We start from the raw sequence: 26241 nt of genomic DNA on the forward strand, positions 1-26241 counted from the left end.
TTTTCCTGTTTATACTTCAGTTTGCGCAGTATCTTTCGACCTGTCTTCAAGCTCACAGATTCTTTCTTCTGCCATGTCCAGTCTACTAATGAGTCCATCAAAGGCCTTCTGTATTTCTGTTATGACTTGTTTTTATTTCTAGCATTTTCTTTTGATTCTTTCTTAGAATTCCCATCTCTCTGCTTACATTACCCATCTGTTCTTGCATGTTTGCTTTTTTAATGAGAGCCTTTAACATATTAATTATAGTATAAGTTCCCTGTCTGATAATTTCAACAGCTCTGTCATATGTGAGTCTGATGCTTACTTTGTCTCTTCAGACTTTTTCTGCTTACCTTTTGATGTGCCTCGTAATTTTTTGTTGAAAGCTGGACGCGTTGTATTGGGTAATAGGAACTGAGATAGATAGGTCTCTAGTATGAAAACTTATGTTAATCTTGCTAGGAGTTGGGCTTTGTTTAAAGTTTCCTTCGGCAATAGGTGCCAGAGGCTTTATATTCCTCTAATGTCCTTGATTTTGTTTCCTCTCTTGACTTTGAACTTCTTTAAGCACTCTTCCTTAGAGAGTCTTTGTCTTGCAGTTTATTCAGTTATAAACCACTGTTACTATCCTCGAGCCTCCTGTTGATGTAGTGGTGTGATATGGGGGAAAGGGAGTGTTTTGTAATACTTCAGTTAAATCTCAGTGTTTTAGTGAGCCTGTGACTCTGGCCTGTGACTTTTACAGGTATTTCTTCTCGCATAGTCACCCTCTACCTGCCCCCACCTTAGATGAAAAAAGAATGCTAGAAGGAGCTGGAGTGACAATGTCCTTCCTCCGTGGTTCTGGTCCAAGGCTCTGGTAGTCTTTCCTCCTGGAAAGTGAGTCTTTCTTATGGAGAATGCTCTGGGTATATTTCACGAGGATGTTCACAAGGACGCTTCCCTTCCTGCGAGGGCCACAAGGATGTCTTTCTTGGATCTTCACTGTGAGAACCTGGTGACATTCCTGGAAGTAAAGCCCACAAAAGTGTGCCTCCCCACAAGACTACCATTCCTGGGAGTTTCTCACTCTCACTCTAGTCCACACTCAGCCTCCAGCAATTTGTCAAAATTATTTTTTAGGTGTTTCTACAAGTTTATGGCTCTAGTGGCTTGTGATTCAGGAAAGCAGATCTCATCTGTGACTCTGGATTTGCCTGTCCCTCAAGATTTCAGGATGATAATTTGCTCTGAAATCTCATTTCTCTGTTGGGTCCAAGAAAAGTCATTCATTTTTAGTTTGTCCAGCTTTTTGTTGTTGTTAGTGCTTCTTTTTGAAGGCTTTGCCTCCAGCCACACATTGATTCTGTTGAGAAGAAAAGCAGAAGGGAAGCAAGGAGTCAGTAGATATTGTGGGTTCCTAACAAAAAGAGAAACCTAAGCCCTATATTCCAAGGATGGGAAGAAACCCCAGATAGGTTTATAAGATCCTCTAGCAATGTGGCATGTACCTCACTTCCTGGGTAAGGCCAGGAGCAGACAAGACAACAAAATAGAAACGGCTATGTGGTGTCTGCAGGCATAAGTCTTACGCCTCTTCACATAGTTTCCCTCAGCTCGGGGTATCATGGGAGTATAAGAAAAATATGATCGGCAAAGACAGCCTCACAGAGATGACCAGGCCCCAGCGTATGATAGGAGCAGCAGAATATTTCCCATGTATGTGAATGATGTATGACACCCTCAGAGAGAGTCAGACCCCAACGGGGCTTTGGGATAGAATGAGGCTCAGCTCAACAGCTACCTGCTTGGAGAGACATTAGTGAACCAGATATGACATGAATGTCAGCATGGATATATGATACTCAACAGACATTACCCATCCTGATGTTTTGATACAAAGTTATGTGTCTCATAACTTAGACACAATTCTAAACAAAAGGATGAGGGGAACTCCATACTGCTAGAGACTGAGTTTCAACCACTCAATAGATTGGGAACTCGACCTAGAATGTAAGTTGAATTGCAGAAAAAAGAAAACTTACATTTCCTGCATACCTAAATTTGTCAGATAATATCCATACCTAAGGAACAACTAGCAGCAAAAAGTATGTGATAAGTGCTGAGTATCCCCCCAAAGTTTATCTATGCAAAACGTGGGGCATACGACTCTTACTAGTTGAAAACCAAAGGGGCAAGAGCAACATCATGTGAGAAATGACCTCTGGCATTTTGATGGATACCAAATGTAAAGGGAGCTGGAGATTTGAGGAGAAAAAAGCAGGAACTTCTAACATTCAACATTCTCCTCTCTGCAGAATGAAATCTCCTATTAGTAAGGTGTGAGTCCACATCATTCCTTCCTGTTCCTGTCCTTCTTACTTCAAACACTTCTCTTTTCTCCCTGTTATTTCCTCTCTTCCCTCCTTCCTCTTTTTCTTCATCACTCCTTAAACTCTCTATCTCTTTCCACTTCTCTCTCACACTCTTCTATCCTACATCTCTTCTCCCTTCTGCATTCTTCTTCCTTATTCACTTTTCTCCGGCTTTTTCTGTATCAACTTAGTATCTATTCTTTCTCCACTCTCTTATTTCTCCTTATCGTAATAATTCCCTTTACTTGCAACTGCTATTTTCTTCATCCTTTCTCTTATCCCTATTTTCTTCTTTCTTCTTTACTTCCTCCTTCTCTTCTACTTCAACCCTTCTCTTGTTGATTTTTCTCTCTCCATTTCTCCCTCTTTTCATGCTCCCTTCTAACAAGGTGATAAAAAGTGAGAGAATAGAATGAAATCAAGTGTACTTAAAATGGTAGAATCAACAGGAATATGTGATGAATTAGATTTGAGAATAAGGGAGAGAGAGACATTATGAATAACTCTAGGTAAAATAGAAAGAGAAATAAACTAAATATGATTTTCAAAACCTACTTATAAAATAGCAGCATTCTAAATGGTAAAATGGTAAGGTCATTTCAGGAAAATGAAAGAGATGTTACTTATTGAGATTATTACCCAATATTGTTCTTGATGTTTCAGGAAATCATATAAGACAACATAAGTGCTATATGTCTTATAAAACAAGTGATTAAATTATTTCTTTTTCTTATAGTCTGATTGTACATTAGAAATCCAAATAGTTGTAATTTTTACTTCTGCTTCCAGCAGGAAGGGTAAATGGTATAGATGTACTTTTCCATATTCATCCTGGGCATTATATATAAACTAGACATGAGAAGACCCTGAAAGTTGGAGATAAGATGACATATTCTGTAGGGAACTTGGAGCCCAAGCAACAACATGGTGGTGAGTTCTCTAGGTTTTGTTTTTGCCACGGATATCCCAGACCATATGCTAGAGGAGCTGGCAAACTGAAAACGCCAAAAGGCACAGACCAAAATAAAAGCCCCAACATAAGTCTGCTCTATGTCCAAAAACCAAAGACAGCATAGCAATACAAAAAAAATTATTAGACAATAACTTCTCTATTCTAGCTAAATCCCAGAGGACAGACTGTGGCCCCACCCATACCGGGAAAAATCAGCTAGAGACCCTGCAGTTCCAGCCTTTCCAGGCTGTAATGAGGTTTCCAGTCTCCTGACAGAGTGTCAGAGAAGGGTGAATGGAGTGTGGCAACAACCCAATCCCCACAATGTCAGAGACCATATGGGGAGCCTGGATCTCCATTCCTAATGTATGATAATGAGATGCTCCTCCTCCTAACCATTGGGGTCCTGTCAAAAGAAGGCTTAGTGGAGAGTCAAGATTTTTATCACCACTCAGCACTAACGGTGATACACAGTCCTCATATAATTAAGCACCCAGGTCACTCCCAGTCAGGGTGGTATCAGTAAAAGCTTAATACGGAGCTGGAACTCTCACTTAGCCCTCCGTAACAAGGAGCTTCTCTCTCCCAGTTGTCAATGGAGACTGAGTGGGAATGCGGACTTCTACCCACATGTGATAAAATAGAAAATTTAAGTAAGCTTCAGATCCTCATAACATAATATTCAAAATATCCAGGATTCAATTGAAAGTCACTTGTCATATCAAGAACTATGATAATCACCACTTGAATGAGAAAAGACAGTTAACGCACACCAACACCAAGATGACACAGATATTAGAATCATCTAACAAGGATTTTTTAAACAGCCATCATAAAAATGTTTCGGTGAGCAATTGTGAGCATTCTTAGAACAAATGGAAAAATAGAAAGTCTCAACAAAGAAATAGAAAATCTCTAAAGAAATATAAGATATAAAGAAAAATCAAAAAGAAATTTAAGAACTGAAAAATCTAATAACTGAACTTAAAAAAAACCTTCAATGGATGAGTTCAACAGCAGAATAAGATGACAGAAAAATGAAGCAGTAAACTCGAAGATGGAACAATAGAAATGATCCAATCTGACCAACATAGAAAACATAGACTGGACAAGACAAAAAATAAGAGAGCCTCAGGCACTTGTTGGACCAGTACAAAAGATTTAACATAGGTGTCATCATAGTCACAGAAGAAAAGAGAAAGAAGAAAGGCTAAAAAAGTGGCTGAAAATTTACCAAATTTGGAAAAAAGCATAATCCCATACATTTCAAGGAGCTGAGCAAACTCCGAACAGAATACTGTCAAATTCACACCAAGACACTTCATTTTCAAAATTTTGAAAGCTAAAGACAGAATTAAAAACCTTGAAAGCCACCAGAGAGAGAAATGACACTTTACCTATAGGAGAACACCAAATTGGTGACAGCAGATTTGTCATTAGAAACCATGAAGCCATGACATTTTTCATGTGCTGCAAGAAAAGAACAGCCAACTTGGAATTATATAACCAATGAAAACATTCTTCAGTAATGGAGAGGAAATCAAGATATTTTCCAAAGAAGGAAAACTAGGAGAACTTGTCACCAGCCTACCTATCCTAAAAGTATAGCTAAAGAAAGTTCTCGAGAAAGAAAGGAAATGAGAAATCAAAGAATCTTAGACTATCAGTAAGAACAACAAAAAGAGTAAAATATGGGTAAATGTAACAGACTTTCCTTTTCCTTTTGAGTTCTCTAAATTATGTTTGATGATTGAAGCAAGAATTATAACACTGTCTGTAGTTCTCAATGTATGTAGAGGAAATATTTAAGACAATTATATATGTAAATTTAATATAGAAATTATAAGTGATGGTAAAAGCATGTAAACAGAGGTAAGGTTTCTATACTTCACTAAACTGGTAAAATGTTAACTGTGATACATTACATATATATAATGTGATACCTATAGCACCCACTACAAAAGGCTATTCAAAGGTCTACACTCAAAAACATTATAGATAAATCAAAATAGAATTTGTCTTAGTCGACTTGGGCTGCTATAACAAAATAGCACAGACTGGGTAGCTTATAAACAACAGAAATTTATTTCTCATGGTTCTGGAGTCTGAGAAGTCCAAGATCAAGGCACCAACATGGTTGCATTTGGTAAGAGGCTTCTTCCTGATTCAGAGAGCTCTCTTCCTGATTCACTGTGTCTTCATGTGGTAGAAGGGGCTAGAGATCTCTCTAGAGCTTTTAAGGCACTAATCCCATTCCTAAGGGCTCTACCCCCATAACCTAAGCACCTCTCAAAGGCCTGCCTCCCAAATACTGTTGTCTTTGTGGGTTAGGATTTCAACATATACATTTTGGAGGGACACAAACATTCAGATCATAGCAGAATTCTATAAACAGGTTTAACTCACAGGAAAGCAAGAAAAAGAAAACAGAGAAATGAAAAAGAAAGAAAAACATAAAACAAAAAATAAAAAGGCAGGCCCAAGCCCTAATATATCAACAATTAAATTCTATGTAAATGGTCTAAATACATCAATTAAAAGGCAGAGATTGACAGAGTGAATAAACAAACATTACCCAATTATATACTGTGTACAAGAAACTCAGTTCATATATAATAATAAAAGTAGGTTGAAAGTAAAAGAATGTTAAAATATATACCATGCAAATAGTAATCAAAAGAAAGCAAGAGTGGGTGTTATTAACAACAATATAGACTTCAGAGCAAAGACATTTACCATGGACAGAGGGAGACAAAGGATTGATTTACCAAGAAGACACAGCAATCCTAAATGTGTATACAGCAAACAGCAGAGAATGCAAAATATCTGAAAGAAAAACTGATAGAAATGACAGTACATATAGACAAATTTACATTTATAGTTGGAGACTTCAACACTCATTCCTCAACAATGGATAGAACAACTAGAGAGAAAACCAGCAAGGATATAGAAGAACTCGACATCATCAACTGACAGCATCTAATTGATATTTATAGAACACTCTACCCAACAACAGCAGAATACACAAATCTCTGATGAAGAAATCAAAGATGATCAAAATAAAAAGAGAGACATATTATATTCATGGATTAGAAGAATCAACATAAAAAAGATATTAATTCTCCCCAAATTGACATGCAGGTTGAATGCAGTTGCTGTCAAAATCACAGCAAGGGGCCATCCCGGTGGCCTAGTGGTTAAGTTTGTGTACTCCGCTTCGGTGGCCTAGGGTTCACTGATTCAGAACCTGGGCGTGGACCTACACACTGCTCATCAAGCCATGCTGTGGTGGCATCCCACATAGTAGAACTAGAATGACCTACAACTAGGATATACAACTATGTACTGGGGCTTTGGGGAGGGAAAAAAAAAAGAGGAAGATTGGCAACAGATGTTAGCTCAGGGCCAATCTTCCTCACACACACACACACAAATCAGAGCAAGATGTTTTCTAGATATAGATTATTCCAAAATATATGGAAAAACAAAAGAACTAGAATAGTAGTTAAAATAATTCTGAAAAAGAATAAAATTCTACCCAGTTTGAAGACTATTGTATAGCTACAGTAATCAAGACTGTGGTATTGGTGGATGAACAGACACATAGATCAATGTAATAGAATAGAGAACTTAGAAATAGCCTCACACAGGTACAACCAACTGATTTTTGATAAAGGTGCAAAAATAATTAAATAGAAGGATTGTCTTTTAAACAATTTGTGCTGGAATGATCTGATGGATATCCATAGCTCTGCCTCTCGTCCTCCCAAATGAACCTCGACCTAAACCTCACATCTCATTCAAAATTGAAATTGAAATAGAGGATAGACTTCCATATAAAAGTTAAAACTTTAAAACTTTTAGAATATAACATAGAATAAAATCCTCAGGTCCTAGGGCTTGTTGAAGAGTTCTTAGAAATGGCACAAAAAACACAATCTGTAAAAGGAAACAAGTCAATAAATTGGACTTCCTCAAAATTTTGCATTGTGACTCTGTTAAGATGAAAAAAAAAGCTTCAAAGTGGGAGAAACGATACAGCCACTCTGGGAAAATTTGGCAGTTTTTTATAAAACTAGCATGCTCTTATACAACCCAGCAATTGCACTCTTGTGCATTTATCCCAGAGAAATGAGAACTTAGGTTCACAGGCAGAAATTTACACAAATGTTTATAGTTGCTTTATTCCTAATAACCCCAAACTGGAAACCATCCAGATGTCCTTCAGTGGGTGAATGGTTAAACCAACTGTGGCACATCTATACCACAGAATAATACTTAGCAATAAAAAAGGAATAAACCATTGCCACACACAATGACTTGGGTGTATCTCACAAGCATTATGCTGAGTTAAAAAAAAAAGTCACTCGAAATGTTACATATTGTATGGTTCCAATTTTATAACCTTCTTGAAATGTTGAAATTATAGAGATGGAGAACACATTAATGGCTGCCAAGGGTTAGGGACAGTGGAGGGAAAGGAGATGAGTGTGACTATAAAAGGGTAGTACAGGGAAATCTTTGTGATGGTGGAGTAGTTCTGTATTTTGGTTGCTCTGGTGATTACTATAGCAACTTCCACATGTGATAAAGTGCCATAGAACTATACACCTTTGTCATCCCAATGTCAATTTCTTGGTTTTTATATTACATTATAGTTATATAGATGTACTTATTGAGGGAAGCAGCTAAAGGGGTAACATAGGACTTCTCTGTACTATCTTTGTAATTTCCTGTGTATCTATAATTATTTCAAAATAAAAAGGTTTCAAATTTTTTTAAGTAGTAGAATTTATAAAATAATTTGCTAAGAGGAGCAGGCCCAGCTGTATTTCAAGAATTATGCCATTATTAGCTGGTTAGATACCATTACTGCCACCACTGAACACTGGATACTGGCTGCTGCCCTTGGCCCTGCTACCAATAATGCTAGTCCTAGAAACTGGATTTTCTTGTGGCTGCTCCTCTCACTACCACAGATATGGCATTGAGTTCCATTATTGCATATTTGAATCACTCCTTTCAGACCAAGTGTTAAGTTGGAGTTGTGACTGTTTGTGCAGTAAAAGAGTTGACTTGGCAGGTCTGGGATGTTCAACCCTGTGCGTTCCAAAAACCTGTGCATCCCAAAGAAAGGTCCAGTTCTTGACAAGCTCTTGGGAGATAACCTCCCAGACCTTAGAATATTCTGTCTTTGTTCACCTGGGGCTTTGTGTTACACCACTTTATGTTAATAGTGTGATATCTAGTGGGGGCCTAGGGTCTTGTAGTATTAGTTTGACCTCTGCACAGGCTGGAGACCGAGTAACTAAGGTCAGCCATGCAGATGTTCCATGTCTACCTGACCTGACCCCCAGTAAAATCCTGGGGAACCAAGGCTCGGGCAAGCTTCCCTGGTTGTCACACATCTTGCTGGGAAAATTAAGCACTGGCTGTACAGCTCCACTGAGAGAGGACAACTGAAAGCTCAGGCCTGGTCTCTCCTGGACTCCGTCCTATGCGCCTTTTAGCTTTGCTGATTTAAGTCAGTATCCTTTCACTGTAATAAACCATAGCCATGAGCATAACACCTTTTCTGAGTTCTGTGAATCCTGCTAGCGAATCATTGAACTGAAGGGTAGTCTTCAGGACCCTGCCACACGGGTAAATCTTCTCCTAATTGCTAAAGGAATGTGAAAAAGTGAAAATCTGGCCTTTGGGGCTTTTGCAGTTGGAACTATTGCGTAATATAGAATATACACACTGTATTACCTTACTAAAACTTGAAAAAAAATTGAAATACATCTATCCCTAAGAATTTTCAAGAAGCATCTGTAGGACTGTATAAAGAAGTCCTAAAATTCAATAAGACAGACAGACAACACAAGAAAAATACGTAAAAGACTTGCACAAGTACTTTACAAAAGAGATCTAATAGATCCATTACCATATAAATATGTAGTCCATGGATATGCAAAAACCCAAAAGTGAATGACCATCAGTGGGGAAGTGGTTGAATACATTATGATACATCTCTACCATGGAATACTATACAGTAGTGTAAAAGAATGAATCAGAGATAGATAGCATTAGCTAAGAAATCAGACACATTCAAGTGTGTATAATATGATGTTAATGTTGTAATACAATAGAAAACACATGACTTTTTGAACATGGACGGGTATAAAAATGGTTGTTAAAAATGCATGTCGGGAAGATGGTTCAAGTGAAAGAAAGGAGTGGGAGGCAGTAAGCAAAAGAATGCAATTTAAAATATTTATGGCATATATAATATCCCATTTATATAAGAATATATATGTACAAAATGTGATATGAAAAGGTAGTATCAAAATCTTAATAGCAGTTATCTCAAGGTGGTAAGATTTAGAATGATGTTTATTTAATTTCTAAAATATTTGGGTAATGCGGCAGGCCCAGTGGCATAGTGGTTAAGTTTGCATGCTCTGTTTTGGTGGCTTGGGGTTCGCAGGTTCGGATCCCAGGCGCAGACCTAGCACCGCTTGCCAGGCTGTGCTGTGGCAGCATTCCACATAAAATGGAGGAAGATTGGCACAGATGTTAGCTCAGCAACAGTCTTCCTCAAGCAAAAAGAGGAAGAGATGTTAGCTCAGGGTGAATCTTACACACACACACACACACACATTAAAATATGTAGGTAATGTTTGAATTTTTAATGATGAATATGCATTATTTGTATAATGAGGAAAAGTAAGTGAATTCATCACAGGAAAGAAAAAAGAATACCTTTCAGGTTTCTTGCTTGAGCAACAGGGTGGGATGGTGGGATTCATTAATTCATTAAACAAATATTTTTTGAGCATATAAAATATGCCAGGCATCATTCTAGGTGCTGGGGTTGTAGCAATGAATAAAACAAACAAAAATCCATTTTTATTCTAATGGAAAGAGAAGGGCATGACTAAAAGAGAAACACAGTGTTGATGAGCAAGGGGATATACACAAAAGAATCAGTTTGGGACCTGTTAATTTTGAAAATACCGAGACATATCGAGTTGCCAAAGTGAGGTATGCAGTTGGATTATGGATCTAGAATTCATAGGCCAAGTCAAGACTGGAGATACAGATATGGAAGCAGATAGCATATAAAATGGTGTTTCAGACCTCCTTTTCTGAGTCTGATCACGTACCACTGCAGACACTTTACAGAGGAAGTGCTGAGGAAAAACAGGCAGCTGACAGGGGAGGTTGCTATGCAACAGATGAGGAAAGTCATCCAGCCAGGCAGAATTGATGTTGGCCTTTGGGGACCAAATGCTGCGGTCTGTCCTAGCATTAGCTTCCTTTCATACGCAGACTCCTGGCAGGAGCTGATGCCAGAGCAAATGTGAAATGCACGAAGATCTGCCTTGGGTTTTTGGAAAGTATCAGTTCAGTTTGAGTCATTTCACATCTGTATTTCGTTTCGTACCCTTTTGAGTCTCTGGAATTACAGCAGTATGTGTGTCCTTGGGTAGGACCCCAGTAAGTGCTACTTGTGCTTCCCATGTTGCATATTGAGAAGCTGGGCTCAGAGAAGTGGTGTGACTTGAGGGGGTTCACACAGCTAGTGACAGACTGGTCCGGCACTCCCTCCCAGGAATTGAGGCCCAGCCCTGGAAGGAAACCCGGGCAAACATTTACTCTGAATCAGGGCTTGCCATGGTTCAGACACACAAGTGCCTGATTGTCATGGCTGCTCCAGCGGGCACCAGGAAGGCCTCATGGTCAGCGTATTTGTGCCACTCATGGCAAAGAGATCTGACAGCTGGAGCAGGGAGTGGACCTCAAGGAGCAATTCCCACATGTGGATGGACCGGTGTAGAGTAGGCAGGGAGTGGGGCCAGGGGCCCTCTACCTGTGTCCTCCCTGATGCAGAGCATGAGCTTAGGTCTCAGAGAACACAAACCTTGCTCATTTGGGACAGATATTGACAGGGCAGGAGAGGTGGGGTGGAACTGTTGTTCAAACTGAAGGGGGTGGAGGACCACCAGTCCCTAGGCCAGCACTAATGCAACATGGGTTTTGGAGTCAGGAATACCCAGGCTCACATTTTGCATTTTCTGTTTACTGGCTCTTTGGCTGTGTCTAGTTCACGCAGTGTGCCTTTGCCTCGGCATCTTGATCTGTAAAATGGAGATGCTGACATCCACCGCCCGGGGCTGCTGTGAGAGGAACAGATCCTGCTGTGATGTACAAGCTGTACCGTACCCTTCCCTCCCCTCCCCTCCCCTCCCCTCCCCCTCACCTCCACATACAAAATAGTCCATGGCTGCAGCTGCACAAAGGGCAGGAAAAAAGCTAATGTTGATGAGTGGGAGCTGTGGAGGGGGATCGTGTATTCACGTGGCAGGCACGGACTCTTTCTACCTTCAATAGTATATCCTCTCTGGCCATACCTTTTCCTTGGTCCAAAAGTAGATGAGCTTAGGAGGAGCGTAACACTTGTTGCAATTAGAGACCCCACACAGAGACCTCCTTAATAGCGACCTAAGTGGTGCTAGGCAAGGGGGCGGAGATGCATGCCGACCTGAGAGGAGGGGCCGCGAGAGGGGAGGGATTGAACAGAGACGCACTGCGCAAAAGGTACGGGGCCGGTGTGTGGGGCAAGGGGTGGGATTTAGAGGTACAGCGCATCTGTTGGGGGAGGGGATACAGAACAAGGGGAGGGACCATTGTATACTGTCGACTTGGTTGGTGGTCGGGTGGTGTGTTGGCAAAGGGGCGGGACTGCCTCCCACTGCACATGCGCGCCGCAGTCTACAGGACGAAGCTTTTGTTGGGGACGCGGACGGGACTCTTATTTGGTCGGCCAGTTCTTGCGCATGCGCAAAACCATCTGAAGCGGTGGGTGGTATATTAGGTGAAGAGGCGGGGTCGTCCTAGCTGCCGCGCTGGCATTTTCTCCTGGACAAGGAGAGGGTGCGGCTGCTGAGAGCCGAGCACTGCAATCCTGATCTTCTGAGTCGTGAAGAAGGGAAGCAACGAGGGGGTTGGGGTTGGGGCCTGAGGCAAGGTGAGAATTAGCCCCCAGACAGGGCATTTGCCCCCTGGTGCGGGCCCCCCATTTTTCATCCCGATCCCTTTACCCTGGATTCTGATCCCCCTTCCACTCCCCAAACCTCGATTCACACCCCTCACCCGATCCTCCCTTATTCAGAACCCCTGTTCTCTCTCTGAACCCCTCCCATCGTTCAAAATCTCCACAGATTTCTCGACCTCGATCTGTACTGTTATACGATTCCTCTTGATTCGAAACCTCCATTCAATTTCCCAAATGCGAATCCCAACCCAGTCCCCCTGGATTCAGAACTCTTATCGGCTTTCGGAACCACGATTTGAAGGTTCTCCCTGTCAGCAGCTTCTCGGGATTCAGAACCGCCATCCGGACACTCATTCACTTTTCCCACTCCGATCCGGCCCATTCCCTTCACATTCAGCACCTCATCTGCCCCCACAATCAAACCCTAAACACCACCACCCCCCATTCGGTCCTTCATATTTGCCCTCTGAAGTATAACGCTCAGCTCCTCCCCCACACCCCCCAGGCTCTGCTCTTGCCAGAGGGACAGGAGCCATGGCTCAGAAAATGGACTGTGGTGCGGGCCTCCTCGGCTTTCAGGTGAGATCTCCACTCCCCACCCCAGCATTTCCCTAGCCGACAGGTCCCCCCCGGACCCCTTTGCCCGCCATACGCCTGGACCTGATTTTGCCCTCTTCATGCCTAGACTCCGTCGTCTTTCAGATTCCCATGGTTTATTGAAGGGGGGGAGGGGCGTCCCTTTTCAGCCATCAGTCCCTGCTCAGAGAAAGGGGAGACCCTGTTAGTAGTTAGGGCAGTCTGCCCAGAGAATGCGGGTTGGGTAAGGAACCGTTTTTTTCCATAGTCCTGGTGCTTGTAGAGCATTCTGCCGCCCCCTCCCCCACCCTCCCGCCTCCACTCACTCTCTCCTGTATTCCCCACCCCCTGCGGAGCCCACCCCCCCCCCCCGCCCACTTATTCTCTTCAACTCCTGGAGGCGGCACCCTCGCTGCGTCTCGCGTGCTGAGTTCCTACCGCGCGCCGCACCGCTCTACTCTAACGTCACCCCTGGGTCGGCACCCCCACCTCTTCATTCCACTTTACCCCCACTCTTCATTCCGCCCCACCCCTCGTTTAGCCCCTGCCCCACTCCACCGCTACAACACATTTTGTTACCACTCCACCTCCCTCCCTTCGCCCGTCTAGATCTCTGCTTCAGCCCTTCTCTTTTTGCAACAATAACAATTGCCCACCTGTGCCTCCCCTGTGTTGCTCCCCCTACTCTCCCGCTCCCGCTTCAGAGGAGCAGAGATTTAATTTTTCCTCCTGTATTTGCAGGCTGAAGCCTCCGTAGAAGACAGCACCTTGCTTATGCAGACCCTGATGGAAGCCATCCAGATCTCGGAGGCTCCCCCTACCAGCCAGGCCACAGCAGCCGCCAGTGGGCAGAATTCTAGTCCTCAGAGTTCACAGCCCCCAACCGCTAGTGAGATGGTTGATATTCAGGTTTTAGCAGCTGCCACTAGGCCTAACACAGCTTTTAAGGCCCAGAATGCCACCACAAAAGGCTCAAATGGTGCCTATGATTTCTCTCAGTCTCTTCATGCCAAGGAGATGCCCAACACGCCACCTAAGGCAGCCTTTAAGTCCCAGAATACCACCCTTAAGGGCCCAAATGCTGCCTATGATTTTTCCCAGGCAGCAACCACCAGTGAGTTAACTGCCAACAAGTCCGAGATGGCCTTTAAGGCCCGGAATGCCACTATTAAGGGGGGAGCAAATGCCACCTACAATTTCTCTCAGTCTCTCAATGCCGGTGAGATGGCCAACACTCAGCCTAAGACAGCTTTCAAGGCTTGGAATGACACCATTAAGGCCCCAACAGCTGATACCCAGACCCAGAATGTTAACCAGGCCAAGGTGGCCATTTTGCAGGCTGACATAGAGGCCAACCCAGGTATCTCTGAATCTGATGGTGCAGCTGCACAGACATCAGCAGATGGTTCCCAGGCTCAGAATCTGGAGTCAAGGACTATAATTCGGGGCAAGAGGACCCGCAAGGTGAGATCCCTGCTAGCTCCACTTTGCTTTGGGCTCTCTCTTCTCTGAGGTTGTTCATTTGTTCTAAACAAAACAAAACAAATTATATATATAAAACCGCCTGTATTCAGCTAGGTTGTGGGGGATAATAAGGTGAATATGATCATTCCTGCCCTCTGAGTATCCACAGACCAATGGGGAGATGAGACGTGGACACATAATGTATACAATCTGTATGTGATTCAGTTTACATTTTGATAGTAGCCACCATACGTTAGGTCTTAGGCTAGGCACATTCACAGAGGTTATCTCATTAAATCCTGAAAGTAATCCAGTTTATAGAGAAGGAAGCTGAGTCCCAGAGAAGTGAAGTGACTTGAGTGATTTGTCCAGGGTGGTACAAGCAGAGCCAGTGGTGGACATAGGAAGAGGAGAAGCTTCAGGCCCCACCCTTGGGTTGCTCCTGGCCTGATTCAGAGATGAAACTCCTGCCTGGAAGACAGTGAAAGACAAGCCCAGGACTCAGGGTGACCATTGGCTAGTGGGTCAGGCTGTCACTACAGGTGAGGGTTTTAGGGGGCCTTCCTGGAGTAGATAGGGTGAGGACACAGAAACAACTGGTGACCCTGGAACTTCCTTCTCTCTGATGATGCAGATTAATAACTTGAATGTGGACGACAACAGCAGTGGGGATCAGAGGCGGGCCTCACTGGCTGCGGGGACCTGGAGGTCTGCACCGGTTCCAGTTACCACTCAGAACCCACCTGGCGCACCCCCCAATGTGCTCTGGCAGACCCCATTGGCCTGGCAGAACCCATCAGGCTGGCAAAACCAGCCAACCAGGCAGACCCCACCAGCACATCAAAGCCCCCCAGCTAGGCAGACCCCACCAGCCTGGCAAAACCCAGTTGCTTGGCAGAACCCAGTCATCTGGCCAAACCCAGTCATCTGGCAGAACCCAGTGATCTGGCCGAACCCCATTGTCTGGCCTGGTCCAGTTGTCTGGCCGAACCCACTGGCCTGGCAGAATCCACCTGGATGGCAGACCCCACCTGGATGGCAGACCTCACCTGGATGGCAGGGTCCTCCAGATTGGCAAGGCCCTCCTGAGTGGCCGCTACCACCTGACTGGCCGCTGCCACCCGATTGGCCACTTCCCACTGACTGGCCGCTCCCACCTGACTGGATCCCCACTGATTGGCCCGTTCCACCTGACTGGCAGAACCTGCGACCCTCACCAAACCTGCGCCCCTCTCCCAACTCGCGTGCCTCACATAACCTGGGTGCCTCACAGACCCGGGATGTGGCCCTTCTCCAGGAAAGAGTAAGAACTGTAACTCTCCAGTCACTTGTCCTCTTCTTGCTCTTTTTGTCATCCTTCCAACTGTAATTGAACCAAGTTTTCTGTGAATAACTTGCAACTTTAATAATTTTATTTTCCCCTCCCAGGCGAATAAGTTGGTCAAGTACCTGATGCTTAAAGATTACACAAAGGTGCCCATCAAGCGCTCAGGTAGGCGTCTAGTGCCCTCTCCTGGTTTTCTGCCCTTCCCCTCACCCCATGCTCTGTGGACATCCCTCTGCTTATATGTCCCCTCCCCTTCAATCCCCTCCTTCTGTGACTGATTCTTCCTTTTTCACCCTTGAGGACCCTGACTGTGCACCCCTCAGCAGGGCTGGCAAAGGAGTTGGGGCTCTGTGGCCCCTGCTCAGCTCAGGTGTTCCCTTTCTCCTACAGAAATGTTGAGGGATATCATACGTGAATACACTGATGTTTATCCAGAAATCATTGAACGTGCATGCTTTGTCCTGGAGAAGGTGAGAAGGCATGCCTGAGGGACAGGAATGATGGGGAAAGTCTTGATTTCAAAGTTTCATGGCATTCCTACTGGGCGTTTAGGGGCAACTCTCACAGGGAGGTGAGCAACTGAGTATGGGTAGCTCGTACTAGATTTTGTAATTTCATAGTCTGTATTCTTTTTCCTGTAGAAATTTGGGATTCAACTGAAGGAAATTGACAAGGAAGAACACCTGTACATTCTCATCAGCACCCCCGAGTCCCTGGCTGGCATACTGGGAACGTAAGATGGGAAAAGGAGGTGGAACATGCTTTTCTGAGTGGTGCTTTTTTTCTGGGAGTTTCAAGTAGGTCAGAGTCCAAGATTCAGGGTCACATAGCAGGTCATATGCAGAGCTGGGTTAGAATTATCCCATAGCTGAGGAATACTGAGAAAGCTAGATAGGTAAGCTGCCTGGGGTGTCTCATGCAAATGGCTGCTGAAAATATATTCTTTTTGTGCTCCTTTAGGACCAAAGACACACCCAAGCTGGGTCTCCTCTTAGTGATTTTGGGCGTCATCTTCATGAATGGCAACCGTGCTAGTGAAGGTGAGTGGCCGGACCTACAGCTAGGGGACCTACAGCCGGACCTACAGGCTGATTTCCATGCTCATTTTCCGTCCCTTGTCTCCCCTTGCCTCCCCTCGCAGCTGTCCTCTGGGAGGCACTACGCAAGATGGGACTGCGTCCTGGGTATGATTGGGCTCTCTCATCTCTTGACTGTTTATATCATCTTTTGGCAACAGAAGATGGTCCCAGGACTGCATCAACCTGGTGGTCTAGGGGGATTAGTTTGGGGAGGTACAGAGCCCAAGGATATGACCTGGGTGGATGGGGAAATAGTCCTGAACTCTGCCTGTTCTCTTGTCTCTGACCTCTGTCCTGGAAAGCTCTTTTCTTTGGGGAATGTCATAGCCTCTGATTATGGGTTCCTTTCTTTACTTTCAGGGTGAGACACCCCCTCCTCGGAGATCTGAGGAAACTTCTCACTTATGAGTTTGTAAAGCAAAAGTAAGTGATGTCTAGGGGCTTTGTGTGGTCCTCATGAGTTCTGTGTGCTGGTTAGCCTCAGAAAGGCCTTCCCATGCTCATTTCTTACACTGACTATATCTATACATATATATTCAGAAATACATATGTACTCAGGAGTATTAATTGAGCATACTCCTTGTGGTTGGATTTTTCTGCAGTCTAGTTATCTTGCAGGTGAAGCCTGTCTGCTATCCCCACAGTAGACATTTCCAAGGTTGGACCTGGCTGAGACTTTGGCACTGCAGTGTAATCATTGCAGTGACTCAGTGCTCACTGAGGCTCAGTGACAAGGTTACAAGAACCTGGAGCTAGAGCTGTGACACTGGGGGGGTGAGATTAAGCGTTGTCCTTTCTATGACCCTACACAAGCCACCCTGCAGCTGTAGGTGACTGCTTAGTCTAGAAGCACTCACATAGGAATTTGAAGACCTGATTATTAGAGAGTAAATAATCTATGTTTAGGAATCAGTCTGGGAGGAGTTGCTACCTGAAATCTGGGGTGTAAAAATCTAGGATTATTCTGCATTCTGGGTAGAAATAAAGACGTTTTTGTTCTTTCTGAGATACCTGGACTACAGACGAGTGCCCAACAGCAACCCTCCTGAGTATGAGTTCCTCTGGGGCCTCCGTTCCTACCATGAGACTAGCAAGATGAAAGTGCTGAGATTCATTGCAGAGGTAATAAAAGAACTGCTCTAGACTTGACGGGTCAAGGGATGAGGTATGACTGGCTGGGAAAAGTCCAGAGCAGGAATGAGATCTTAGGTATCGCACATGATAGGTGCCACCGTACTGTTGGTATTTGTTGTTGTTATTATGTAAACAATAGGACAAAGTGGGGCATTAAATATACAGCAGGTGCTTCATAAACATTAACCAATACTATTATGAGGTTTCTTTTATTTTCTATTCCTTATCTCAGGTTCAGAAGAGAGACCCTCGCGACTGGACTGCACAGTTCATGGAGGCTGCAGATGAGGCCTTGGATGCTCTGGATGCTGCTGCAGCTGAGGCCGAGGCCCGGGCTGAGGCGAGGACCCGCATGGGGATTGGAGATGAGGCCGTATCTGGGCCCTGGAGCTGGGATGACATTGAGTTTGAGCTGCTGACCTGGGATGAGGAAGGAGATTTTGGAGATCCCTGGTCCAGAATCCCATTTACCTTCTGGGCCAGATACCACCAGAATGCCCGCTCCAGATTTCCTCAGACCTTCACTGGCCCCATTATTGGACCTGGTGGCACAGCCAGTGCCAACTTTGCTGCCAACTTTGGTGCCATTGGTTTCTTCTGGGTTGAGTGAGATGTTGGGTAGGTATGTCACTTTGGATTTGGCAGTTAGGGTCACTGGGAGGTATAGAGCCCATGGGAATGTAATTATGTGCACGAGTTGGGAGTTCTAGGAAACCCACGGTGGGGAGATGAGGGAAGAATAGAGAAGCGCTATTTGGTATTGTTGTTCCTTACTATTTGATATATATCATTGATGTTTACATTTTTTTCTTTCTTATGTTCACAGATATTGCTAATCAGTTGCAATAGTCTTTCCCCTGAGTGAGGCTGAAGTCTCAGATTCCTTCTAAACACAGTTATCTAGAGAGCCACATCCTGTTGACTGAAAGTGGCATGCAAGATAAATTTATTTGCTGTTCCTTGTCTGTTGCTTTTTTTCCCCCTTGTGTGCTGTCGAGTTTTGGTATCAGAAATAAACGTTGAAACTGCAAAGTGAATTCGATGTGCTCCCAGTTTTTTCTAGATTTAGGGAGAGATCAACATGTTTTATATGGGAGAGACAGGGTCTCGATTTTAGCCTGAGGGGCAGATCAGCTTTCAACAGGTGGAAATGTGGGTAGATCCAGCTAAGGAATTGGGAAACAAAGGAGGGACTGATTAGCACGAGTGTTAATGAGGTCCAAAACTTGTATGGTTTATTTAATAAATATCACTTAAGTGACTCATGTGATAGATATGCTGCTAGGTGTCCTGAAGTGACATTGAAAGAGAAGAAGTAATGAGAGAGGCTGTAGGTGGTCAGACAGTTGCATTTAGGAGACAGAAAGTAGAACTCCAGGTAATGATGAGGTCCAGAGAGCGGGTGGTTGAAGGGGAGAGAAGATAACTGCTCTTGGAGATGATGTCCCTGGGACTCCAGGGTGTCAGTTGTATTACCCTTGTGGAAAGTGAAATAACTCCAGGATGGGAGCAGGAGTAGGAGCACAGCGCACTATGAACCAGGTGCCAAAATCTCCTGTATGAGAAGGAAGATCTCATGCCCCTAGCTACGTTGCCCATAAAGGGACAGGCCCATGGACCCCCCTCATCTCTGGCTGCCCAGGAACCTTTCCCTCTAGAAAACCCTCACCATCTACCACCCCCACAGGACCAGGGCCTCAACACAGAGACAAGGTCTTATGATCAGTGAAGGAGGCCTCACCATGGCCTCTTCTCCCCTCCTGCAGGGAGAAACAGGAAACTTTGTTGCTTAGAGAACAAGAATTGAGAAAGGAAAACAGCTCCATGCAGAGAGAGCCTTTTGGCTGTGACTGTGAACAGGGACCTCGGTTGAACTGCTGAGGTGTTTGCTAGAAGCAGAGCTCTCTCACTGAGGATGAAATTAGTCCTAGGCCATAACTTCCTCAGATACTTGGTGGTACCTAAGCACGTGGGCAAGGGCAGAAGCAGGAGCTCCTGGGGTAGAAGAAAGCAAGAGCAAAGGCAATTTAACCTCCTGGGAAGACCTCAGTAGTGAGCAGGGACAGTGTCCAGGGCTTCCTCAGGTTCTCAGGTGATGTCCACATTCTGAGAGGAGAAAGCCCAGGATTAATAGGAAGAAGGCAGTAATGTGGATCCCCAGCCCTTCCACTGCCTCTTGCCCTCTCGGCTTCTCAGACAAGTCTGGGGTGAATCAGTCTGAGGCCTTTTCAGCAGGGGTTACTCTAGCCCTGCACCTCTATGGTGCCTCACTTGGGTCTGGGCTCCAGTTCCACATTTCTGGGTGCTGGTTATTCTACCTATTGGTGCAAAACACACAAGCTCTGGGACTGGAGCGGCCTTTCTGTGGGGAAGGGTGCTTTCACCATGTGCCAGCTTAGGTCACGGAGTCCCTCACCTACCTCAGGCTTCTCCCGGTGTGTGTTTACAGCCTCCACGTTCAGGTAAATGGACTCCACTTTGCAGCCGTCGAAATGAACAACACATCCATCCGTAAGCCCCCAAGGTAAGTCCAGGTCTTCCCTGAGGTATCATTTCCTCCCTCACCCATCACCACCCACACCCCCCTCCACACTGTGTGCAGATTGTGACTTCCCTGTAGGGAGGGGAATTTAGACCAGCCGTGTGCTGTGTGGGGAAGACACCCAGTCTCAGGGGAGCCAAGGGGGTGTTCTGCTAGCTCTGCCCCTAATAGTCTGAGTTCTCTGAGCCTCAGTTGCTCAGTCGGGAATGGGAAGGAGATGAGAAGAGATGATCTCTGGGGCCTCGCCCAACTCTTGTGGTCTGTGAGATAGCAATCTAATCTATATAATAATGATGGAGCCCTGTGGATCCTCTGGGCTATGTTAGGTGCTGAAGTGGTGGAAGAGTCCTGGGGCCACTGCCTTAGGGTGATCAGTTCCAGGAAGAGTTCATTTAGACAATGTGGCTATGGCAACACCAGCAGTGTGAAAGGTCACGAGGGAGTTCTGAGAAGCCTGAAGAAAGAGGAGGGTGGGATCATTGGAGCCTGGGCTGGCAGAAGAGTCCCAATGCCTGTGGAAGCCCCCTTAGCTCCATCCCTGTGGATTGCACCCTAATCTGGGCTTCAGTACGTTATCTGCCCTGTCCACACCCGAGAGGAGATTTGAGTCTGTCTTCTCCCTACTCACGAAATTCTAGTGCAATTTGGACAGTTGGCAAAAACTGAATAAGGTCTATAAATTAGATAATAGTATTATATCAATGTTAGCAGTCTGGTTTTGTTTTCTGTAAGAGAATGTTTTTGTAACTTACTCTCAAAATATTTTAAAAATGGTATACGTGTGTGTGTAGAAAGAGACAGACAGACAGAAGGAGGATAAAACAAATACAGTAAAATGTTAACATTGGAGAATCTAGGTTAAGTCTATACGGGAATTCTTTTTACTATTGCAACTTTTTTGTAAGTCTTAAATTATATCAGAATAAGAAGTAAAAAATAAAAACTATTTTTATTTTAACAAATATTCACTAAAGTTTACTTATCCAACATCTACACACTTCTTGCCACTGCACCCTGCAGAGTAAGGACACTGTGTAACATGGTTGAATTATTCTTCAAACAAACAAAAGTGCATTCACTCCTCTCCAAAGAGAAAAAACCTAAAGCCTCATAAGTTGTTGCATCCAGATCCAAGTCCAGGGATACCGGTTCAGCCTAATCAGCAGACATTTTGAATGAAGACATTTGGGAAAATGGACACAAAACAGATTTAGGGAAGTGGTATATGTACTTTTGGGGACTATTCAGGAGTATGAGACTGTTAGTCCTAGATGTGAATGTTCACTAATAGGCTCTCAGTAATCAGGTGGGCAATATGACCCACTCAGTGGAAGTCAGCAAGCCTCTTTTTCAGCCACTCCTGTGCTCACTCAGTGGGCACCTGTACAAAGTATTCATAGTTGCATGAACAGAGGCTACATATGGCCTCAGCAACATGGCTTCTCTTTATAAAGGCTGATGTGAGCAGCCCCACTGCTGAATGCTCAACTTGCCAACACTATATGAGTTGCTGATATGTGCCAGTCTCAAGGGGACCAGCCAGGTCCCTGGGGGTAAGTTAATTAATTTGGACGCATCATATCATGGAGGAGTTAGCTGGCTTTATGATTTCTCTGGAAAAAATGAGTATTCTGGGTATGGATTTGCCTTCCCTGCCTGCAGTACTCCTGTCAGCACCACCATCTGTGATCTTATAGAATGCCTCGTCCACAGTTGTGAAGTTTCGTGCAGCATTGCTTCTGATCAAAGGACTCATTTTAAAAGCAAAAAAGTGTGGTGATTGGCTTATACCCATGAAATTCAGTGGTTTTATCACACATCTCATGACTCAGAAAAACAATTATTCTTATACAATGGAATGATAACTGTACTGAGAACAGTTATGCCACCACTTGAGAGACAGCACTTTGTGTTTTAGATGTGTCATTCTACAATATATGGTATATGTTCTGAACCAGCCACAAATATAGCTGATGATATCTAGTTAACCAGAATTCCTAGGTCTAAGAACTGAATGATGGAAGATAGAATTGTTCCTAAAGACCTTTCACAAAATGTTTGTTTCTGGTCCCTGAAACTTTGGACTCTATTGGTTTGGAATTTTTAGTACTCAAGGAAGGCGTGTTTCTATAAGGTTGCTCAACAATGATTCCACTGATTTGGAAGTTGAGATAGCCACCTGGTGATTTTGGAATCCTCACGCCCCTGGACAAATAGGAAAAAAATGGGGGCTTTTGTACTGGCTAAGATGATTGATTTCAATTTTCAAGGGGAAGTAGTGTTGCTGCTACATAATTGGGGGCAGAAAGGAGTGTGTCTGGAGAACAGGATATCTTCTAGGGTGCCTTATCATGTCTCAAAGTGGTTAAAATTATTAAACAACTACAGCAACCCCATAAAGGCAAAGCTACCAATTTCTCAGACTCCACGTAGATAAATGTTTCAATCTTTCCTCTAGGTAAAGAACCCATTCAGCTGAGATGCTGACGTGACCTGACGAGTGAAGAAAATAAGTTTGTATTAACTTTGACCATGTGACAAATTTTAGAGATGAAGACTGCGGTCATTACCCAAATTTTATTCTTTGCCACAATGTATATATATTTACATATTTTAATGTACTCCTTTTTATTTCTTTCTTTTACCTACTGTTTTATATGTGGTAAATTGGTGGCAGTTGAATTTTTATTTATCCACCTTATTACAGAATATTGAGACAGCATTTGTATTGAACTAGAGAAAAAATGGATGCTATCTGAAGTCCCTGAACTTGGACCTGGATGCTACGGTTGATAAAACTTTAGGTTTGTCTCTCTTTGGGGATGAGTGAATGCATTTTTGCTTATGCGAACAATAGTTGCATGTTGTCATTTTTCCAAAGCATGGGATGGCAAGAAGTATGTGTAGATGTTGAACAAATGGACTGTAGTGAATATCTGTCTTGACAGTATCCATTCATCTTTCCTTATGGCACTCAATTTCCTTTTAAGATAATACAGTTCCCCCATTTTTGTAGTAGACAAAACTGTGGTAGATGGAATTCTATAGGATGGTCCACAAGATCCCAACCTCCTGATATATATGTATACCTTCTCACAGTTATTCAATCAAACACTAATCTAGATACTGCTGTGAAGGGATTTGCCACATGTAAGTAAGGTCTCAAATCAGTTTGCCTGAAAATAGGGAGATCATCTTGGGTGGGCCTGACCTAATTGGGTGAGACTTTTGGGGGAACAGCACTCTTCCTGGCAAGAGATATTTGAAAAGTTAGAGGGATTTGATGCATGGGAATTCTCCATTCCTGGACTTGAAGACGGAGGGAGCTATATGGCAAAGAATGTGGGTGGCATCTATGAACTAAGTGAGGCCTTCAGCTGATGGCCTGCAAAGAAATGAGGACCTCAGACCTATAGCTGCAAAGACAGAAGTTCTGCCAACAATCTGAGTGAACTTGAAAGTAGATTCTTCCACAGAGGCTCCAGAAAAGAATGTAGCCCTGCTGACACCTTGATTTCAGGCTTACCTGAACAGGGAAATCAGTCAAGCCGTGCCCAGACTTCTGACCTAAAATTACTATGAGATAATAAATGGATATTGTTTTAGCCACTCAAGTGTGGTCATTTGTTGTACATTAACAGAAAACTAGTACATAGTCTTTGTGGAATGGCATGTCCCCCTATTGAAATGGAGAAAGCCAGATTTTTCCTCTCCCTCTCCTTGTATTGCCAAGGGGCAGTCATGCAACCTACTCTTACTCAATCACGTGCCCTTTGATTGAACTTTGAAACTTAAGTGATTGATGCAAGAGTGGAAAAAAGTGGTTTATGTGATTTTATCCCCAGGGCAGCATCCTGATCAGACTATTCTTGTCTTTGTGCTTTGTGCTTCCTATCCAGTTCTCAAGTTACTTTCTCCAGTCTCTATCCAGTTGTGTAAGTCTCTGACATCTTTCTAATAAAATCCATTTGTTCACATTGGCAAGAAAAACTTCCTATTGCTTATGATCAATGATGTTCTGGGGCCAGCTTAGCTTGCACCTGTGTGCACTTGTCCCACCTTTAACTTCAGTAAAATTGGTAACTTGAGATTGGCCATGGTGGGATAATTTATCACATGAAAAGTGTTGAGCACTACCAATCAGGGATTTTTTTGTTTTGTTTTGAGAACCAGTTGTTAACAATTTACCAGCACACTATTGCTTACAATCAAAATCTTAAGTGACAGAACTTGTGAATGCATGGAAAAGAGGTGGGATACCGTGAGCTCTAGGAGGGCAGAGGCATCAGGGTGTTGTCGAAAGAACTTGGATTTTGTCAACAGAGAGCCCTGGCTTCTAATTCTGCCTTTCCCTGTGGTCTGATTTGGGGCAAGTGTTTTCTCCTCTCTGTGTCTTCGTTTACTCATCTATGAAAGTGCAGTATTTGAGAAAAATACAGTATTTGACCAAAACCAGTGCTTACTGAATTTCTACGCGTTCCTCTATATTTCCCAGCCACCTCTGTAGTTTCATTGGGGTCATATGACTATTTCCTGCCAATGAATAGAAGTGATATGTGTACTTCTAGGACAACACCTAAGAGCCCATGTATCTTTGAGATAATGTGTTCCCAGCAGAGTCCTGGGGGAGGTTCTGTGGGTGGGTAATTAGATGTCCCGGTGGAGGTGGAACTAGTGGTAGTAGGATGAGAATGGGGAAGGACTGGGATGGCCTGTAAGACCAGGGCCTGGCCCCAACTTTCTCTGTCTCTGCCAGAGCACTAAGCTATAAAAGGACTCACATGCAGAAGGAGTGGAGTTTGATAATTTGGTTTGGTGTATAGAGGGGCAAGTGAAAGACACAGATGACTGGGTTGGGGGCCCAGCCCAAAGGTGATAAGAGGAACAAGTGTAGATTGGGGCCAGATTGAAGAAAAGTTTCAAAGACCAGCCTGAGCAGCTTAGACTTTCTTCTGGGGTGTTAGTCAACCACGCACATGACGTCAATATTTTCACCCACTAGTTTTAGTACCCGTTGATGATTCTTGCCTCATTCGGTTATTACCATGCTTATTGTCCAGAGATGACTTTGTGTTTCCATCACTCTTTCTGCTTTTTAAAAGTTGCATTTCTACTGTTGAACTTTTCTACTGTAAGGAGATTGCTTTCCCTTCTCATGCAAGAATGTATATAAGTAGCTATGTGTGTATGTATGTATGTATATCAGTGTTGACTCATCGATTATTATTCACTTAGTGCATTATAATTTTTCACTAAGATTATTTATTTAGATATGCAAATAGTTACAGATTTGGTCAGTGGGAGCTCCTTCAAGTTGACTCCTGAGTCCATTTGACACATCCCCATCAGTTTTTGAGCATTTCTTACGTTTTGGCACAGCAAGATATTACAGACTCATGTGTTTCCTGCCGCAGCCATTGTACATTTCACCATGGAACCCTGGCTTTTTTCCATGGGTAATGGTGTTTATAAACCAAGATCTGGTGCAAAGTGTGCTCACTGCTGTTGAGGTATCGTTGCTCCCAGGCCCTCTCAGAGGACAGATTTGGGAGATGAATATGTGTGTATGTATGTGTGAGTCTACATTTTGGTCTATCGTAAATCCATATTAAAAACCATGAGTTTGTACTGTTACTTCAGTTCCATTCCAACACAGGATTCATTTCAATTTTCTCCTTTTCAATAATTGTAACTCCCTTCTCTGACAGTGAGCACCTGCCTCCCAGTATCCACTATATATATAATTTATTTTTTGCTCAATACTAGTCTACACAGAATTAGTTTCAGAATT

At 43.7% G+C, this 26241-nt stretch overlaps 1 protein-coding gene across 11 annotated transcripts in view; it reads left to right on the forward strand.

The window, feature by feature from the left end:
- The window catches only part of MAGED1 (MAGE family member D1), a 58371-nt gene extending 39426 nt beyond the window's left edge, over positions 1 to 18945 (forward strand). For 5 of the 11 annotated variants that reach the window (XM_023633729.2, XM_023633728.2, XM_070257311.1 and 2 more), the window contains 12 exons: positions 12834 to 12907; positions 13646 to 14368; positions 15003 to 15671; positions 15797 to 15860; positions 16086 to 16165; positions 16337 to 16428; positions 16656 to 16735; positions 16837 to 16879; positions 17135 to 17197; positions 17782 to 17896; positions 18141 to 18526; positions 18735 to 18945. In XM_023633729.2, the coding sequence (XP_023489497.1) occupies positions 12863 to 12907; positions 13646 to 14368; positions 15003 to 15671; positions 15797 to 15860; positions 16086 to 16165; positions 16337 to 16428; positions 16656 to 16735; positions 16837 to 16879; positions 17135 to 17197; positions 17782 to 17896; positions 18141 to 18518 (2352 nt within the window). In that variant the 5' untranslated portion in view covers positions 12834 to 12862 and the 3' untranslated portion in view covers positions 18519 to 18526; positions 18735 to 18945. Of the gene's footprint in view, positions 1 to 11941; positions 12302 to 12833; positions 12908 to 13645; positions 14369 to 15002; positions 15672 to 15796; positions 15861 to 16085; positions 16166 to 16336; positions 16429 to 16655; positions 16736 to 16836; positions 16880 to 17134; positions 17198 to 17781; positions 17897 to 18140; positions 18531 to 18734 lie in introns of those variants that run through there. The other 6 variants (XM_070257315.1, XM_070257317.1, XM_070257316.1 and 3 more) reach the window with 3 other exon arrangements.
- Positions 18946 to 26241: the final 7296 nt, after the last annotated feature.

The sequence above is a fragment of the Equus caballus genome, chromosome X, assembly GCF_041296265.1.
Source record: "Equus caballus isolate H_3958 breed thoroughbred chromosome X, TB-T2T, whole genome shotgun sequence".
NCBI lineage: Eukaryota > Metazoa > Chordata > Mammalia > Perissodactyla > Equidae > Equus > Equus caballus.